This window comes from Chlorocebus sabaeus, chromosome 9 (assembly GCF_047675955.1).
Source record: "Chlorocebus sabaeus isolate Y175 chromosome 9, mChlSab1.0.hap1, whole genome shotgun sequence".
NCBI classification, from domain to species: domain Eukaryota; kingdom Metazoa; phylum Chordata; class Mammalia; order Primates; family Cercopithecidae; genus Chlorocebus; species Chlorocebus sabaeus.
In genome coordinates, this window is record NC_132912.1 from 102,801,752 (window position 1) to 102,821,276 (window position 19,525).

At 43.5% G+C, this 19,525-nt stretch overlaps 1 protein-coding gene across 1 annotated transcript in view; it reads right to left on the bottom strand.

The window, feature by feature from the left end:
* CPN1 (carboxypeptidase N subunit 1) overlaps positions 1-11,498 on the bottom strand; it is a 38,367-nt gene extending 26,869 nt beyond the window's left edge. The window contains exons 1-2 of the mRNA XM_007963825.3: positions 11,032-11,498; positions 5,460-5,656 (exon numbers count right to left, since the gene is read on the bottom strand). Coding sequence (XP_007962016.1) covers positions 5,460-5,656; positions 11,032-11,254 — 420 coding nt within the window. The 5' untranslated portion in view covers positions 11,255-11,498. The remainder of the gene's footprint in view (positions 1-5,459; positions 5,657-11,031) is intronic.
* Between the last annotated feature and the right edge of the window lie 8,027 nt (positions 11,499-19,525).

The window sequence follows — 19,525 nt, forward strand, 5'->3', positions numbered from 1 at the left end:
ATCAAATTCCTGGGCTCAAGTAATCCACCCACCTCACCCTTCCAAAAGTGCCGAGAGGCCAGGTGCAGTGGCTCACGCCTGTAATCTCAGCACTTTGGGAGGCGGAGGCGGGTGGATCACTTGAGGTCAGGAGTTCAAGATCAGCCTGGCCCAAATGGTGAAACCCCATCTCTACTAAAAAATACAAAAATTAGCTGGGTGTGGTGGCACATGCCTGTAGTCCCAGCTACTCGGGAGGCTGAGGCACGAGAATCACTTGAAGCCAGGAAATGGAGGTTGCAGTGGGCCAAGAACATGCCACTGTACTAGAGTCTGGGTGACAGTGCAAGGCTCTGTCTAAAAAAAACAAACCAAACAAACAAAGTGCTGAGATTACAGGCTAGAGCTACTGCATGCAGCCATTATTCCTATATTTGAAGAACATTGTATAGTTCTTAGATATTAGCTTAATCAAATGATGTAACTTTTTTTTTCCCTTAGTCCCCATCACAGGAAGATGAATCATTTTCATCTTTAACTTATCCAAAGTCACAGTGGTGTGCTTCAAGTTCCCTGTAGATCACATGTAAGAGGTACATATCTCAAGAGAGTCCATCCTGATCTTATGTGACCTCATCTTAATTGTATCCGTAAAGACCCTCAGTAGGCCCTCCATATCCATGGGTTCCACATCTGTGGACTCAACCAACCTCTGATTGAAAATGTAGTTAGGCCTATAATGGTTGCATCTATACTGAACATGTACCTACTTTTTTCTTGTCATTATTCCTTAAACAGTACATTATAACAACTGTTTACATAGCATTTACATTGTACTGGGTAACATAAGTAATCTAGGGATGATTTAAAGTATATAGGAGGATGTGCATAAGTTATGTGCAAATACTATGCCATTTTATATAAGGGACCTGAGCAGCTGAGGATTTTGGTATTGGTGAGGGGCCCTGGAACCAATCACCTACGGATACTGACGGATGACTATGTATTGCCAAATAAGGTCAGAGTCACAGATTTCAGGTGAATGCGAATTTTGGCGAAGGGTGGTAGGGGGAGATTCATGGATATTTGGGTTGTTTTCACCTTTTGGCTATTGTTAGTAATGCTGCTTTGAACATCCATGCACAAGTCTTTGTGTGGATGTATGTTTTCATTTTCTCTGGGTAGATATCTATAAGTAGAACTGCCGAGTCATAAGGTAAGTCCATGTTTAACTGTTTTTTGTTTGTTTGTTTTTTCAGACAGGGTCTCACTCTGTTGCCCAGGCTGGAGTGTAATGGCATGATTATGGCTCACTGCAGCCTCAACCTCCTGGGCTCAGGTGATCCTCCCACCTCAGCCTCCTGGTAGCTGGTACTTACAGGCATGAGCCACAACACCTGGCTAATTTTAAATTATTTGTAAAGATGGGGTTTTGCCATGTTGCCTAGGCTGGTCTCGAACTTCTGGGCTCAAGTGATCCACCTACCTCCCAAAGTGCTGGGATTACAGACATGAGCCACTACGGCCTTATGTTTAATTTTTTGAGAAACTGTTCAACTGTTTTTCAAAGTGGTTACACCAGAGAAACTCACTCCTCCCCCTTTCAAAAAATTTAGGATCCTTGTTTATCTTTCTTCTGAGCAATATCAACTTTCTGGATCCCTTCATTTCTTTGTCCGTATTTCAGGTTTTATCATTTATTTGCTTATGCATTCACTCACTCATTAGGTCATCTATTTAGTCAACCAACATTTACTTAAGTCCTTCTCTATCCAGAGCTCTCAGATAGACACTGGGGAAAGAGACAAGTGAGACATTGTAGTCTAGCCTTCTAGGAATTCATAGTACACATGGGGAGATGGACATACACATAAATAATTAAATACATAGAGTGATAGAATAGAGATATGTTACAAGGCTCATTCAAAATTGAAATTCCATTTAATGCTTTGTGTGGCATTGGAGAAGGGAAATAGTGCCAAGTGGGTCCCTGTAGACTGAGAAGGTGGAGCCCAAATTGTAGGCTGTTCCTGGAAGTGAATGAATGGATGTCAGGAAGCTAGAATCTCACAGATGAACTGCCGCTCTCATATTTTCCCTTTTCTAAGCAATAAAATGCGGCAGATTACATTTTTTCTAAGAATTCAGTATTATTCTCAGATTTCTCCTCTTTTCATGGCACGCTGCTTGGATTTCATTCTTAGATCCCATTGAAAACATGATTGTTCTGAAGTTCCTTTAAGTTTCCTACATCAGTTCTGTTCCAGTGGAAAACATTTATCGGATCTTTGATTTTGGTGTACACTTCTGTGAAATAATGATTTTCTTTATGCTTCCAGGGGCTTGTCACTGCTTGCTTATTTATATCAAGGCAGCTCTTGACCGTCAGCATAAATAGCTATGAGCATTATCCACTGATTTCCCTGCACACTGGTCAATAGTTAGGTTGGCAGGAAAGGGCTTCCCCTCACAGAAGGTTTCATAAACAGGGCTAGTGTTGTGTTTCCTATTACTGCTATAACAAATTACCACAAAGTTAGTGGTTTTAACAGCACGAGTGTATTGTCTCATAGTTTTGGAGGTCAGAAGACTAAAACAGGTCTCACAGCCCTAAAAGCAAGGTGTCAGCAGGCTACGTTCCTTCATGGGAATAGGGGAATCTGTTCCCTGACTTCTCTAGCTTCTAGAGACCATTCACATTCCTTGGGTCTTCCTTTTTTTTTTTTTTTTGAGACGGAGTTTTGCTCTTGTTTTCCAGGCTGGAGTGCAATGGCATGATCTCGGCTCACCACAACCTCCACCTCCTGGGTTCAAGTGATACTCCTGCCTCAGCCTCCCGAGTAGCTGGGATTACAAGCATGCATCACCATGCCCGGCTAATTTTGTATTTTTATTAGAGACGGGGTTTCTCCATGTTGGTCAGGCTGGTCTCGAACTCCCGACCTCAGGTGATCTGCCCGCTTCAGCCTCCCAAAGTGCTAGGATTATAGGCATGAGCCACAGCGCCCGGCCAAGGATCTTCCATCTTTAAAGCCAGCTGCATAACATCTTCAGATCTCTCTCTGACTGTGACCTTTGTCTCCCTCTTCTACATTTAAAGGACCCTTGTCATTGATTACACTGGGCCCCATCCCCCCACAATACTCCAGGTTATTTTAAGGTCAACTAATTAGCAACCTTAGTTCCATCTGCAACCTTAATTCCTCCTTGCCCAGTAACATAACATATTCATAGGTTCTGAGGATTAGGACGTGAACATCTTTGGTGGGGGGCATTATTCTGGCCACCTACACATGGCTTTAAAGTCTGGTGGCCAGGAAGTTCTTCTCTGTGTAGCCACACAGACAGCTTGCCTCTGGGTATGGCAGATATCTCTGAGAGTCTGACAACCTGATGGGTCCTCTCGGGTTCAGGTTCAAGATCTGCTCCCTCTGAACAAGAACACAGCAGGTGACCAGAGGTAACCAGCTTCCCAGAAATGGCTCTAAGATTCAGTGGACTGGCAGGGGTTTTCCCCACTCCCTTCCACCCCACCTCCTGCAATGGATGTGAGCAGGACTGAGCTGGTTCTCCACTCTCCCCACTGCAACACAGGAAAGGGCTAATAGAAGGAAATCAGCTAGGCTGGAATTCCCTCCCACACCTCTTTCCAATTTTTCTGCTCTTTGGGAACTCAGGTCTTGAGGAAGAGTAGTGGGCACCACCCTGATTTCCAGCGATGAAAGAAAGTTGTCTTTCTTCATTTGTTGAGTAATTTCAACAGGAAGTGGTGAGACTACAAGAGTCAAGTTTGTGTTTGGTTCAACGTCCTGGCTCTATCGCGCTCTCTGTCTCTACTTACCCCCTGGCCCTATCCTCAAGTCAGTTTAAAATATGCTTTAACGTACTCTCCCCCCAAGAAAATCCTGCCTTTTTAATTTAATTTAATTTAATTTTAATTTTAATTTTTTGAGACAGAGTTTCGCTCTTGTTGCCCAGGCTGGAGTGCAATGGCACAATCTTGGCTCACCACAACCTCTGCCTCCTGGGTTCAAGCAATTCTCCTGCCTCAGCCTCCTGAGTAGGTGGAATTACAGGCATGTGCCACCACGCCCAGCTAATTTTTTGTATTTTTAGTAGAGACAGGGTTTCTCCATGTTGGTCAGGCTGATCTCAAACTCCCAACCTCAGGTGATCTGCCCACCTCGGCCTCCCAAAGTGCTGGGATTACAGGTGTGAACCACCGCACCCGGCCAAAAACCCTGCCTTTTAAACACAGCTTTTAAAGGAACATCTCCATTGCGTAAAGCAGATGGATGCTTGGCCTCACCCTTGACGATACTAACTCAGTAGGTCTGGGATGGGACCTGGGAATCTGTATTTCAAAATCTTCACCTGTGATTCTGATGCACGGCCACAAAAGATTTAATGTTAGGCATATCGGTCTGAAACACTTGATTCAGGCACATTGATTTAAAGTTAGGCACATCGGTCTGAAACACTTAAGATGTTAATAATAAGACAAATGTTAGGCACACTGACATTTTGAATTTATGTTAGAAAATAAAGTAAAAAGTCCTGCCAGGCATGGTGGCTCATACCTGTAATCCCAGCACTTTGGGAGTCTGAGGTAGGTGGATCACCTGAGATCAGGAGTTTGAGACTAGCCTGACAACCTGGCGAAATCCCATCTCTACTAAAAATACAAAAAATTAGCTGGGCATGGTGGCGCACGCCCATAGACCCAGCTACTTGAGGGCTGAGGCAGGAGAATTGCTTGAACCTGGGAGGCAGAAGTTGCTGTGAGCCAAGATCGCACCACTGCACTCCAGCCTGGGCAACAAAGCAAGACTCTATCTCAAAAAAAAAAAAAAAAAAAAAAAAAAAAAAGGCCTTAGACGTTTTTTCTTATTGGTCCCACTGCAAATATAACTCTAAAATATAGAATCAATAGGTTAAATACTATACTAGTAGAGGAAACAACTCTATGGAAATATAATACAGTATAAAGAATCTAGAATTAGCCCCCTACCCCCCAATTCTGGGGAAAGCCTGTTGTCCTTGTTATTTTCTCCACAAATGCAAATGGAAATGTAGTGTGGAAGGAAGAAAGGTATTTAGGGTTTGAAGCTAAAAGTTCAGGAAAGGAGCTTTGTTTTGCAATATCCCTCCACATCTGTTGAGTATTTTCCAGGTTACAAAGTGTTGTCACAGATATTGCCACATTAATCCTCACAATAAAACCCTGAGGTCATCTGGAAAGGTGTTGAGGGAATGCAGGCTCAGAGAGAGCCCAGGTTTATTGACTGAGGTGCTGTAGGACTGAACCCACCTCTTCATCCTTTATTATATTTCTGGTAGATTTTTTCTCTTGACCATTTAATCTTTTACTTTTAACATTTGTGACATTTACAGTGGGACAGAGAGGGAATCTTGTCCACTGGCCTTTATTTCCTAAGAAGGCCTTGATCTCTCCCCGGTATCTCCCTTGGACCTCGTACCTGAGCAGCAGCCACCTCATAGCCGTCGGGGTTCATGGATGGCAGGATGTGAATGCGCGTGTCCTGGATGAGCCGGACAATGCGCTGGTTCCTGTTCCGGAACTCCTCACATAGAAACTCTGACAGCTGCAGCATCAGTTCACGGCCTAGCGCTTCGTTGCCATGCATGTTCCCCACATACTTGACCTCTGGTTCCACTGCAAGGAAGAAATGCAAGGAAGAGAAAAGATGGGGGAAGCTTGGAAGTGCCATTGACGCCTAACCTTGCACGAAGACCTTTTTTCTCTTTTTCAGTAATGAATGAAAGAAAATCTCATGCTTTCATTGGGTCTTTTGCAATAATCCCTGAGCCCCTTCCTAACCAATTACAGTTATGAAAACTACAAAAATTCATGCCAGGGATAATAATGAGTGCCATTTATTGAACCCCCATAGTGTACTAGACAGTTATATTCGATACTACTAAAATTCACAGAAAACCTGTAAAGTGGGCATTAATAGCCTCAGGGTGAGGGTAATAAGGATGGGAGAGATTAAGTAACTTGTCTGAGGTTGTCTAGCTAATGGCTCCATGGAGGCCCAAGCCCACGTGGCACTTACAGTGCCATTTACAGTAGCATGCTGCTTCTTAGAGACAAACCTTTCAGGATGAGGATGTTTCCCCAGAACCTGCTCTCATGGAGTACTCTAGGTTTTGGCATAACAGCTGCTAATGATCCCAGTTGAAAACTTAATTTTCTTGGCACTTGAAAAGTTTCTTACTCCATCTGAACAAGAACACAGCAGGTGAGCAGAGGTGACCAGCTTCGCAGGGATGGATCTAAGATTCAGTGGGCTGGCAGGGGTTTTCCCCACTCCCTCCCACCCCACCTACCACAAAGAATAGGACTGTGGGCAGGACTGAGCTTTTTCTCCATTCTCCCCACTGCAGGATGGGAAAACTAAAATCACTCCTTCAAATCCAAGCAGGCCAAGTCTGGAGGCACAGAATAGGAAGGCACCTGCTATGTCTCACGCCTTAGTCTTCTCTTGGGCCATGTTAACTGTTCAACTTGAGGTAAGAATTGAGGATCTGAAAGTTTCTGGGATCACCTAAAGAAAATCATTCTTGCCCTCTTTCAAGAGGTAGGAGAGAAGCTCTTGCCAAATGATTTCTCTTCCACTCAATACTTTCCTGCCTCCATGACTTTTCTGGTTCTGGGCCTCTTCATCTTCTTATTTCCAAATCCTTCTCACCACCCTTCTAGGCCCAGTTCACATGATATTCTGTGAAGTCATCTTGGGTTCTTCTTGATGAGAGAGAGCTCTCTGTTGACTTCCCCGGTTTTACCTTTTTCTTTTTTTCTTTTCTTGTCTTTTCTTTTTTCTTTTTCTTTTTCTTTCTTTCTTTCTTTTTTTTTTTTTTTTGAGATGGAGTCTCTCTCTGTCACCCAGTCTGAAGTGCACAATCCCAGCTCACTGCAACTTCCACCTCCTGGGTTCAAGCAATTCTCCTGCCTCAGCCTCCCAATTAGCTGGGTCTACAGGTGCCCGCCACCACACGTGGCTAATTTTTATATTTTTAGTAGAGACGGGGTTTCACTGTGTTGGCCAGGCTGGTCTCAAACTCCTGACCTCAGGTGATCTACCCTCCTTGACCTCCCAAAGTGCTGGGATTACAGGTGTGAGTCATTGTGCCCAGCAGGTTTTACCTGTTTTTGTACATGTTCTATTTCCTTTACTGGACCTGGCCTTAGCAGTGTATATAATATTTAACTTGTGACACCGTTCATTATTATTTATCTTAGTATACCTACAGCAGTTTTTCTCAAAGGAATGCTTATAATCCATAAGAATCATGTGGTGGATTTTCCATAGTGGGTATTCTTTAATCTTAGTGTATTTTTTTTTAATCGTAGATTATATCTTTCTTACTTTTCTTGGTGTTAAAATGTTTTTTCTGTTAGAAAAGGATGGATATAGAAGATGACAGGTAGTTTTCTTCACATCCTTATTCAGTAAAATAAAATTTGGAAGATATGTTTTAGTTCCCTCCAGTCTCTTATTTATTTAAAAAAGAAAAAACACCTTTTTTAAACTTCTTTATGAAATCTGTAAGTCTGGGAACCACTGCCCTGTAGAACTTTGGACAGTGCCATGCACTTAGTAGATGCTTAATATCAGATTCTTTTGGCTCTCCTTTTTCTTTTATTTTCTTTTTCCTTTTTCTTTCTTTCTTTCTTTCTTCTTTTTTATTTAGAGACAGGGTCTTGCTCAGTCATTCATGCTGGAGTGCAGTGGCACAATCATAGCTCAGGACAGCCTCTCAAATTCCTCGGTTCAAGCCATCCTCCCGCCTCAGCCTCCTGAGTAGCTGGGACCACAAGTGCACACCACCACACCAGGCTAATTTTCTAAAAAAATTTATTATAGAGACAAGGTCTCACTATGTTGCCCAGACTGGTCTGAAACTTTTGGCCTCAGGCAATCCTCCCAAAGTACTGGGATTACAGGCATAAGCCACCACAGCTGGCCTCTACTTTCAATATATCTGGAATACAACCACTTCTCATAACAATTACTGCTACCATTTTGGTTCAAGCCCCTGCACCTTCAGCTTGGTACTATTGGCCATATTAGGTTATTGCAATAAATCTCCCACTTGCTCTCCCTGCAGCTGCCTAGCCCCTTTAACGTCTATTCTCCAGAGTCAGGGGTTGGCAAAACTTTTTTATAAAGGACTAGAGAGTAAATCCTTTAGGCTTTGTGAGCTGTGTTGTCTCTGTCACAGCTACTCAACTCTTCCAGCAAAAGCAGCCACAGACAAGATAAAAGTGAGTGGGCGTGACTGTGTTCCCATAAAACTTCATTTACCAAAACAGGTGGCTGGCCCTTGGGCCGTAGTTTGCTGACCCCTGTTCTGAGTGATCTTTACAAAATTTTAGTCAGATCACCTCCCTCTTCTGCTTAAAAAACCCTCCAGTGGCTTCTCACTTGACTCAAAGTAAAAGCCCAGATCTTTACCAGGACCTATAATGCCCTGCGTGACCTCCTATTGCCTGGTGTCCCCATCACATGGCTGTGACCTCCTCTCTTGCTCTCCCCTCGTTCACTTGGCTGGAGCCCCACTGGCCCCCTTGCTGTTCCTCACATGTGCCAAGCATGCCCCAGAGCACTGCCTTTGCTCTTCCCTCTGCCCGCCATCTTTTCCTGCCCAATATCATCGCGGCATGTGCCATCACACCCATCCTTCAACTCTCTGCTCAAAGCCACCTCAGTGGAGACGCCTCTCCTGAGTGCCTCTCCCGCCCCTTGTCTTCCTCCATGCCATCCTTATCTCTTTTTCCTGATTTAGTTTTCTCTACAGCACTTATTTCCATCTGATGTAATACATATTTACTCAGTTACCCATTTATTGCCAGTCTTACCCCACTAGAATTTGGGCCCATGAGGGCAGGTTCTTTGTTTTATTCTCTGCTGTACTTCCAGAGTCTACAAAAGTGCCTGCATATTGTAGGTGATTGGTAAATATTTGTGGAATGAATGAATGAAAGGAATGAATGGGTGAATAGCAGTTAAAGCGCTTCAGAGAAAAGAGGGAACAGTGAGGGCTAGAGTCCTGTGAAAAAACTTCAAGGAAGGTCTTGAAAGCTAGAAAGTACAGAAGCACCAAGAAGGGGGCTTGGAGTGTTGGGGGCTAACCCCATGATGTTCATGAACACTCACAGCTTCCACAGTGAACATATGATCTGATTGACAGCAAGCTGCTTGCTATGAAAGTGCAGTTTCAAAGCGAGGCAATTATCCCAGGTAACCCCATGGCCTTCTTTGAGCCTCGTCCATGCAATATTCTGAATCCCATGGCCAGTCCATGGGTGTGAGGCTTTTAAAGTAGGAAAGTGGGATCATGTCAGGATTTAGGAAAATTTTTCTGGCATCTGTGTACCAAATGGAAGATTCAGAGTGCAGCAGTTAGAAGTTAGAAACCTGGTCAGGTGCGGTGGCTCACGCCTGTAATCTCAATACTTTCGGAGGCCAAGGCGGGTGGATCACTTGAGGTCAGGAGTTCGAGACCAGCCTGGCCAACATGGTGAAACTCCGTCTCTACTAAAAATTTAAAAAATTAGCCAGGCGTGGTGGCACATGCCTGTAATCCCAGCTACTTGGGAGGCTGAGGCAGGAGAATCGCTTGAACCCAAGGGGGCGGAGGTTTCAGTGAGCTGAGATCGTGCCACTGCATTCCAGCCTGGGCAACACAGCGAGACTCTGTCTCAAAAAAAAAAAAAAAAAAAAAGGAGTTAGAGACCAGTTAGGGGTTCAGCACAATCATGTAGGCAGCTTGTGATGGAGTCTGGACTCAGACGGGATGTGGAAGTGGAGAGGTAAAGGGAGATTTGAAGTTGACAGTTTGAAGGAGGGATTGGTAAGGAAAGAAGTGAGAAATTAGAAAGAAATGTCCATCAATATACGGACAGTTAAATACAGTCATGCAATGAGCTATTACACAGCCAGACCCACAATGGTGTAGATCTGCACTTATAGACATGGATGCTATCCATAACAAATTGTGAAATGAGAAGGGCAGTTATAATGCAATTTCATTTTTATAGAAATGATTACATGTATTTGTGTCAGGGGGTTTAAATATGCATAGAAAAAGCTCTGGAAGGATATACATCAGTACATTAATGGTGGTGGGATTTGGGGTGAGTTTTATTATTTTTTTCCTTATCTAATTTCTAAATTTTAATCCAAACATGAATTGCTTTTGTAGTAGAAACAAACTAAAAAAAGGAATCCAGGCTAAGTGTGGTGGCTTACGCTTGTAATCCCAACACTGGCAGGCCCAGGTGGGTGGATCGCCTGAGCCCAGGAGTTTGAGATTAGCCTGGGTAACATGATGAAACCCTGTCTCTACTAAAAATACAAAAATTAGCCAGGCATGGTGGTGCATGCCTGTGGTCCCAGCTACCTAGGAGGCTGAGGGAAAAGGATCACCTGAGCCCAGGAGGTCGAGGCTGCAGTGAGCTGAGATCATGCCACTGAATTCCAGCCTGGGCAACAGAGCCAGATCTTGTGTCTCAAAAAAAAGAAAAGAAAAAAAAAATCCAGTAAATAAAACTAACACCGCAGTCCCCAAACTCTGTCTGGAATACCACACTGTCACTCCCTGAAGAGATTTCCCTATGCCCTTCTAAGCTTCCTGGCAGAACTGGAAGGGCTCTTTGTTTCTGCCTGTGTCTCCTGAGCCATTGTGTCCAGAAAGACAGAACAATAGCAAGGGGAAAAGAAAGGAAATGGGGGAAAGGAAGGGAGGTGGGACATGAGCAGGGAAGCAGACTCATCTTTTACCATTAAGGTTTTGAGCAAACAGAACCCAAAAAGGAGAAAAGGGCTGAAGCCTGAAGGAGGGCTATTACTCCCCAGAGGCAGTGGCAGTTTGAGGGCTAAGAGGGAAATAGCACAGGCTGAGAAAGAGATAGTACCTTGTAGGTGGAGGCGCCCACGGACCACCCCAGAAACCACCCCAATTACTGGATTTGCAAGGGAAGGGCTCTGCCCCACACACCCTCAAGAGCTGTTCAGGACTTACAGAGCTCGTGGATTCCAGGGTGGTCGCTGAACTCCAGCACGTAGAGGTGTCTCCCCTCCACGCTGCGCCCAATGCTGTAGACCCGCGTGATGCTGGGGCATTCGTTTTGCACCTTGTACAGTGTCCGCACAAGATCATCATAGCGGTGGTGGCGGAAGGTCACCGGGGCAACCAACTTGAAGAGAAGGAGGAGGTGGAGAAAGACTGAGAGCAGGTCTGACATCTTGCTGGGCTTTTTCAAAGAGAGCCACTGAAATGCGCCCCACCTCCTTAAACAACCTAGCCTCTTCACCCGCCGAAATCCAAGGTCCGCCTAGCTTCCCGCTTGTAAACACCAGTCCAACTTGGAAGACGTTCCGAACTGTCCGTCCAAGGCTGGAAATTCTTTACGTCGCTCTGGAATAGCCACTCATCTCTCCTCCCTCTCTCCCTTTCCTTCTGTAATCCGGGAAAGCCTTTTGAAAGGTTTTTTGCACTTCCCCAAATGGGTAGTTTCACTGATTCTGGTTTACTGGTTAACTGGACTGTAAACAGGCTTCAATAAATAGCTGCTTATAACCCTTTGATTCCCGGAGAATTTTTTAAAACTTGGCCTGTGCCTGTTCCCTTTATTACAACTTTCAAAAAGAGTTCTCTGTCCCTTTTGATTCATCCCATGTACTGCTGCCTGCCTACCTTTCTGAAGCATGGCTGTATTTTGTCATTTTTTTCCTCAAAAATCTTTCAACAGATACCATTAAGAAAAGGAAAAGATTAGCCTTGGACTGGGAGAAAACAATTGTAAATCATGTATCTGATAATATCCCCATAATACGTAAAGAATCCTTACAATACAACAAGAAGACAGACAACCCAATTAAAACATGGGCAAAACATTTGACCAGAATAGATATACGAATGGCTAATAAGCACATTTAAAGATGTTCAGTGTCATTAGTTATTAAGGAAATGCAAATTAAAACCACATGAGATCCCAGGCATGGTGGCTCATGCCTGTAATCACAGCACTTTGGGAGGCCAGACTGGGAGGATCACTTGAGCCCAGGAGTTTGAGATCAGCCCAGGCAACACAGCAAGACCCCATCTCTACAAATAATTTTAAAATTAGCTGGGTGTGATGGCATATCTGTAGTTCCAGCTACTTGGGAGGCTGAGGCAGAGAACCACTTGAACCTGGGGGGCGGGGCCTGAAGTGAGCCATGATCATGCCACTACACTCCAGCCTGGGCAACAGAGTGAGACCTCATCTCAAAAAACAAATGAAAACCACACATGAGATATTATTTTACCTCCGCTAGAATGGCTAAAATAAAAAAGACAGACAATAGCAAGTGTTGGTGAGAATAGGAGAAACTAGAACCCTCATAAGTAGTGCAGCCAGGCCAGGTACAGTGGCTCACGCCTGTAATCCCAGCACTTTGAGAGGCTGAGGCAGGTGGATCACGAGGTCAAGAGGTTGAGACCATCCTGGCAAACATGGTAAAATCTGCTCTCTACTAAAAATACAAAAATTAGCTGGGCGTGGTGGCACACACCTGTAGTCCCAGCTACTCAGGAGGCTGAGGCAGGAGAATTGCTTGAACCCAGGAGGCGGAGGTTGCAGTGAGCCGAGATCATACCACTGCACTCCAGTCTGGTGACAGAGCGAGACTCTGTCTCAAAAAAAATAAAAAATAAAGATAAATAAATAAGTAAATAGTGCAGCCAGTTTGGAAAACACTTTAGTAGTTTCTTACAAGGTTAAAGACATACTTACTATATAATACAGCAGTTTCACTCCTAGGTATCTATGCAAGAGAAATGAAAACATGCATCCACACAAAAACTTGTACATAAATGTCCATAGCAGTATTGTCCATAAGAGACAAAAAGTGGAAACAACCCAAATGTCCATCAAACACTGAGCAGATAAACAAAATATGGCATATCCATACAATGAAATAGTATTTGACAATAGAAAGGAATGGAGTGCTAATACATTGTGCGATGTGAATGAATCTTACACATGCCCGGTGAAAGAAGCCAAACCCCAAACACCACATATTGTGTGATTAAGTTCATATGAATGTTTGGAAAAGGCAAATATATAAAGACAGAAAGAAGATTAGAGGTTGCCAAGGTCTGGGATTAGATATGTGGACACAAAATTTCTTTGTAGAGTGACAGAAATGTTCTGAAATTCGATTGTGGTGATGGTGATGGCTATACAACTCTATAAATATACTAAAATTCATTGAGTTGCATACTTAAAACAGATTAATTCTATGGTATACAAATTGTATCTCAATAAAGCTGTTTTTAAAAAGGGAATAAAAAATAAGTACAGCCCTCCGAAAGAATTAAATATAAATTTACCATACAACTCAACAATTCCATTCCTGGGTACCTACCCAATAGAACAAACTTGCCTACAGAATGTTCATAGCAGCATTATTCGTAATAGGCAAAAAGTAGAAACCACCTAAATGTCTATCAATTGGTGAACAGATAAATAAAATGTGATATAACCATACAATGGAACACTATTCAGCAATAAAAAGAATAAAATATGACTACATGCTACAATGTGGGTGAACTTCAAAAACACTATGCTAAGTGAAAGAAGCCAGACATGAAAAAAACACATATTGTACAATTCCATTTATATGAAAAGTCCTGCAAGCGTAAACCTATAGAGACAGAAAGTAAAATAATGTTTGCCTGATGTTGGGAATGGGAATGGAAATTAAGTATAAATGGGCATGAGGGATTTATTTTCTAACGGATGAATCAGCACTCAAACTGGATCCAAGGAAGAGCTTATTGGAGTGATGGAGATGTTCTAAAACTGGGGATGGTAATAGTTGGTCAGCTTGATAACTTTACTAAACATCACTTAATTGTAAACTTACCAGGCACAGCTGCTCACGCCTGTGATCCCAGCACTTTGGGAGGCTGAGGCAGGTGACTCACTTGAGGTCAGGAGTTCAAGACCAGCCTAACCAACATGGCGAAACTCCATCTGTACTAAAAATATAAAAGTTAGCCAGGCGTGGTGGCACATGCCTATAATCCCAGGTACTCAGGAGGCTGAGGCAGAAGAATTGTTTGAACCTGGGAGGCAGAGATTGCAGTGAGCTGAGATCATGCCACTGCACTCCAGCCTGGGTGACAGAGACTTCATCTCAAAAAAAAAAAAAAAAAAAAATCATTTAATTGTAAACTTAAAAAGGGTGAATGTTGTGGTATGTAAATTAGACCTTAATAAAATTGTTGGTTTTAATTATTTATTTATTTTTTGAGACAGAGTCTCACTCTTTTCACCTAGGCTGGAGTGCAATGGCACAATCTCCACCCACTGCAACCTCTGCCTCCTGGGTTCAAACGATTCTCCTGCCTTAGCCTCCAGAGTAGCTGGGATTACAGGCACCCGCCACCATGCCTGGCTAATTTTTATATTTTTAGTAGAGACAGGGTTTCACCATGTTGGCCAGGCTGGTCTTGAACTCCTGACCTCAGATCTGCCCACCTCGGTCTCCCAAAGTGCTGGGATTAGAGGCATGAGCCACCACGCCTGGCCTAAAATTGTTGTTTTTAAAAAGCAAAGTTTCAGTGAACCATCATGCACTGTCATGTAAAATTCAAATGCCTCAGATAGCCTTTTTGTCCTTGCTACCAAATTCAGTTGTAACTTGTCATCCTGTCCCTCACTCTAGTGCAGCACTGTTGCTCCACCTCCTATCTTTGGAGCATGCCCCTGCCTTCCTGCTTTCACTCATGCTATTTCCCTAGGTAGCTCAATCCAGTTCAAATTCTGGGTCTTCCATACCTCCCCTTGTAGTTGCTACTACAATCAGTCTTTGTATCTCCAATTCTTATCACTTAGGAGCACCAAGCAGGTTCACCTCACCTAGTTTTGGGAGGTTGGGGAGGGCTGGCTGGAGGATCTGTGGGAGCGGAACTAATTAGATTATTTTTAGAGTCCTGCCTCCCACTTGGAAACTGTGAAATGTTATGCTACATGGCAAAGGGGAATGAAGTTTGCAGAAAAAATGAAGGTTGCAGCCCAACATGGTGGCTCACACCTGTAATCCAAGCACTTTGGGAGGCCAAGGCATGAGGATTGTTTGAGCCCAGGAGTTTGAGACCAGCGTGGGCAACATGGCAAAACCCCATCTCTACAAAAAATCAAAAGTTAGCCAGGCATGGTGGTGCATGCCTGTGGTCTCAGCTACTCAGAAGGCTGAGGTGGGAGGATTGCTTGAGCCCAGGAGGTCAAGGCTGCAGTGAGCCACGGTCATGCCACTGCGCTCCAGCCTAGGTGACAGAATGAGACCTGTCTCAAAAAAAATTAAGGTTGCTAATCAGCTGATCTTGACAGGAAGCTATATCTGGATTATCCAGGTGTGCCCATGCAATCACAATTGTGCTTCTAAGTGGAAGGAGGGGGGCAGGAGGGTCAGAGTGAGAGGGATGAGATGTGAGAGAGACTTGAGCAGCCATCACTGGCCCCAAAGATGGTGGAAGAGTGCCATGAGCTACAGAACGTCAACACCCGCTAAAAACTGCAAAAGGCAAGGAAACATATGCTCCTTGGAACCTCCAGAAAGGAACACAGCTCTGCCAGCACCCTGATATTAGTACAATGAGACCCATTGCAGACTTCTGATCTCTAGACCTGTAAGATAATACATTTGTGTTGTTTTAAAATTTGTGCTCATTTTTTTAAACCATAGCAACAGGAAACAAACACACCTCCAAATACCCACAGAACTGGGGCTCTTGGGGAGAGGCTGGAGCAGAAAGCTTCATTGTCTGACATCCTCCCAGGGTCTTGATTCAAATCTTGGGCAGCTAGCCCTGCAAATGGCTGTATAGGTCCGGACCAAATGGTATCTTCAGAGTTCATTCTGTTTCTTCTCCTCCTCACCCTAATTTTAGGCATTTCCTTCTTTCTGGGTTCTCAGTGTTCTCAATGCCGTCCCCGCCTAGACAGATGCATCTCCATTCTGCCTTAGGCAAATATTAATAACACTTTACAATTCTACATTGCCTTACAGAGTACCAACTACTTCTTTCTTTATTCCTCCCAAGGAAGAGGGTAATGTAATTCCATTTTAGAGGATAAGTTTTCCCAGTCACAAAACTAGTAAGTGGTGGAGGAGGGCCTGGACTCTGGCACAGTTAGCCTAATGTCCTGCTTAATGCATTTCAGTGAATTCAGATATGGAACAAGGGTAGGAAGCCACCAGAGACATGTGAGCAAAGAGAGTACGTTTAAATCTAGAAAGGGTTGGAAGGAGGCAGAAGGATATTTACCCTCAAGTAGGGACATGGGGGCAATTGTCCTCTTTCATTTGTCATCCTTCCCTAGACCCTAGACAAAGGAGAAAGGGGAAGGGAGAGGGTGAGAGCAAGAGCAAAAGAGCGAGAGAGAGAGAGACAGAGAGAGAGAGAGAGAGAATGCCAGCCCTGTGAACCAACCTTCCCAACCCAGACCTCTAGTTATTGTAGTTTTAAGATTTCTTTCTTTATATCCCCGCAGTAACTCTGCAGAGAAGTCTTGATATTATTTAACCCTGCTCAATAAATGTTAGTTGACTGCACCTATAAATGAATCAAGAGTTCAGGCTGGGCGCAGTGCCTTACACCTGTAATCCCAGCACTTCAGGAGGTCAAGATAGGCAGATCATCTGAGGTCACGAGTTCAAGACCAGCCTGGCCAATATGGTGAGACCCTGTCTCTACTAAAAATACAAAAACTAGCCAGGCATGGTGGGAGTTCAGCTTAGTTCAAATCACCAATCACTCTTTGAGAGATATTTGGATTTTAACTGTTATGAGAGGGGGTAGAGCAAAAGGAACCCGGTCAAGTCTGGAGGGCCAGGAAAGTCAGTCCTCAAGACAGACCAAGCCCTTTCCAATTCTCTTTCCCATCCATCTCATACTTCTGGTCTTAGCACCATGCCACTGTATTCCAGCATGGGTGATAAAATGAGACCCTGTCTCAAAAAATAAAATAGAATTAAAAATTCTTACAGTGACATAAAGGCCCAGTAAACAACAATCACAATGTCCTTCTTTCTACTCCTTGAACACATCAAGCTTATTTCTGCCCAAGACTTTTACATTTTCTCCTTTCCCTGCCAGGAATGCTCTTCTAAATTTTTTCACGGCTTTCCTCTTCCCACCCTTTAAGTCCACGCTCAAATACATCTTGCAGTGGCTGGCTCTGACCCCTCCACCTAAACTCGGTCCCAGCTGCTACCCCTTATCATTCTCTACCCCTTGACTCAATTCTTCTTCATAATACGTACCATTACCTGAAAGCATTCTCTGTAATTACTCATTTCTTTTTAATTTTTTGTCTGTATCCCCCACTAAAATGTAAGTTACATGAAGGCAAGGACTACTGTCTGTTTTTCCCACTGCTCTGCCCCAATGGTTAGAACAATGCCTGGCCCATAGTAGATGCTCAATAAACATTTGTTGAATAAATAAATTTGCAGAGGCTGGGCGTGGTGGCTCATGCCTGTAATCCCAGCACTTTGGGAGGCTGAGGCAGGCGGATCACAAGGTCAGGAGATTGAGACCATCCTGGCTGTGGTGAAACCCCATCTGTACTAAAAATACAAAAACTTAGCCGGGCGTGGTGGTGGGTGTCTGTAGTCTCAGCTACTTGGGAGGCTGAGGCAGGAGAATGGCATGAACCTGGGAGATGGAGCTAGGAGTGAGCCAAGATCGCGCCACTGCACTCCAGCCTGAGCGACAGAGTGAGACTCCATCTAATAAATAAATAAATAAATAAATAAATAAATATATAAATTTGCAGATAGAAGGGTAGAGAAATACTTTTTACAAAAATGAGATCATAGTGTGTATGCCTTTAAAAATAAAAATTATATTGAATATTTAACAAAAAGTTGAAACAAAGCTGGAAGAGTTCCTTATCTTTAGAAAAATATCTTCGTACTGGGTCCAGGTGCAGTGGCTCACACCTTTAATCCCTAAGACTTTGGGAGGCCGAGGTAGTAGGATTACTTGAGGCCAAGAGTTTGAGACCAGACTGGGCAACAAAATAAGACCCTATCTCTAAAAAAAGATTTACAAAAAAAAAGAAAAAAAAAAGTCTTCCCATGGTGAAATAATAGTTGCCAATTAATGACTCTAAAGAAAAAAAGGTGGCCGGGCATGGTGGCTCACACCTGTAATCCTAGCACTTCGGGAGGCCCAGGCAGGCAGATCATTTGAGGTCAGGAGTTCGAAATCAGCTTGGCTATCATGGTGAAACCCCACCTCTACTAAAAATATAAAAAATTAGCTTGAGCATGGTGGTACATGCCTGTAATCCCAGCTACTTGGGAGGCTGAGGCAGGAGAATCATTTGAACCTGGGAGGCGGAGGTTGCAGTGAGCCGAGACCACACCACTGCACTCCAGCCTGGGCGACAGAGCAAGACTCCATCTCAAAAAAAAAAAAAAAAAAAAAAAGAAAACGCATAGAAATCATTAAACAGTAGTGGGTATCATGCTTTTATGTTTTCTCAAGCAGACATTTCACCTTTAGATGATGTCTATTCAATCCAGGCTGTAATAGACTTTTTGTTCATTCATTCATTCATTCATGAAACAAAAATATATTGAATAGTTTACATCAGTCTCTGATGTATGTGCCAGATAACAAAACAGGCAAGATCCCTGCTCTCGTAGGGTGTGTGTGTGTGTGTGACAGGGGCAGGAAGGAACCAGTAAACACACAAACACACACAATCCAGTAAATACATAATGAATAAGATCTTTTCATATTGTATTTATGAAGAAAATAAAACAGTATGTGGCTAGGGAGGGTTGGGTGGCTAGTTCAGGTTACAGGTCAGAGAGGGCCTGTCTGAGCAAGTGATATTTGACTTGAGACCTGAATGATCAAAGCATTCAGTCAGGTGGATCTCTGGGGACAGAGCTGTCCATGCAGAAGGAAGAGATAGCAGAGCAGGCCTGGCTCAGGACTAGAGGGCTGGCCAGCGTGGGAGCTCAGAGACCAGGGAGGCCGTGTGTGAGAGGAACAGGAAGACGTGAGTGCATAACTCATTCTCTTGACAAGGAGTTCAGATTTTAACCCAAGAGTAATGGGAAGCCATTGGAGGACTTTAAATGGGGGAATGGCGTGAAATAGGCTCTCTCGTCTCCTAAAACCTCCTTTGCTATCTAATGTCTCCAGATTTACGTTAGTCACATCATTTGTACATTTCCAGTATTATAATATTTCTGTGTCCATAAATCTCACTGTTGTTTAGCTTTTATTTTTTGAAATGACAGATTATCATCTTTTTTTTTAACTGGGCTTTTTTTTTCTTCTTTTATTCCTTCGTTTCTTCCTTGCCTTCTCTCTGTGTTTTCTTTCAGACAAGCTAATATTATTGTTTCCCATCATTAAATACGAAACAGAAAATCTGTAGAGAAGGAAAAAGAGCTCCATAGAATATAATTCAAGTAAGAAAAAATCCTCATTTTATGAG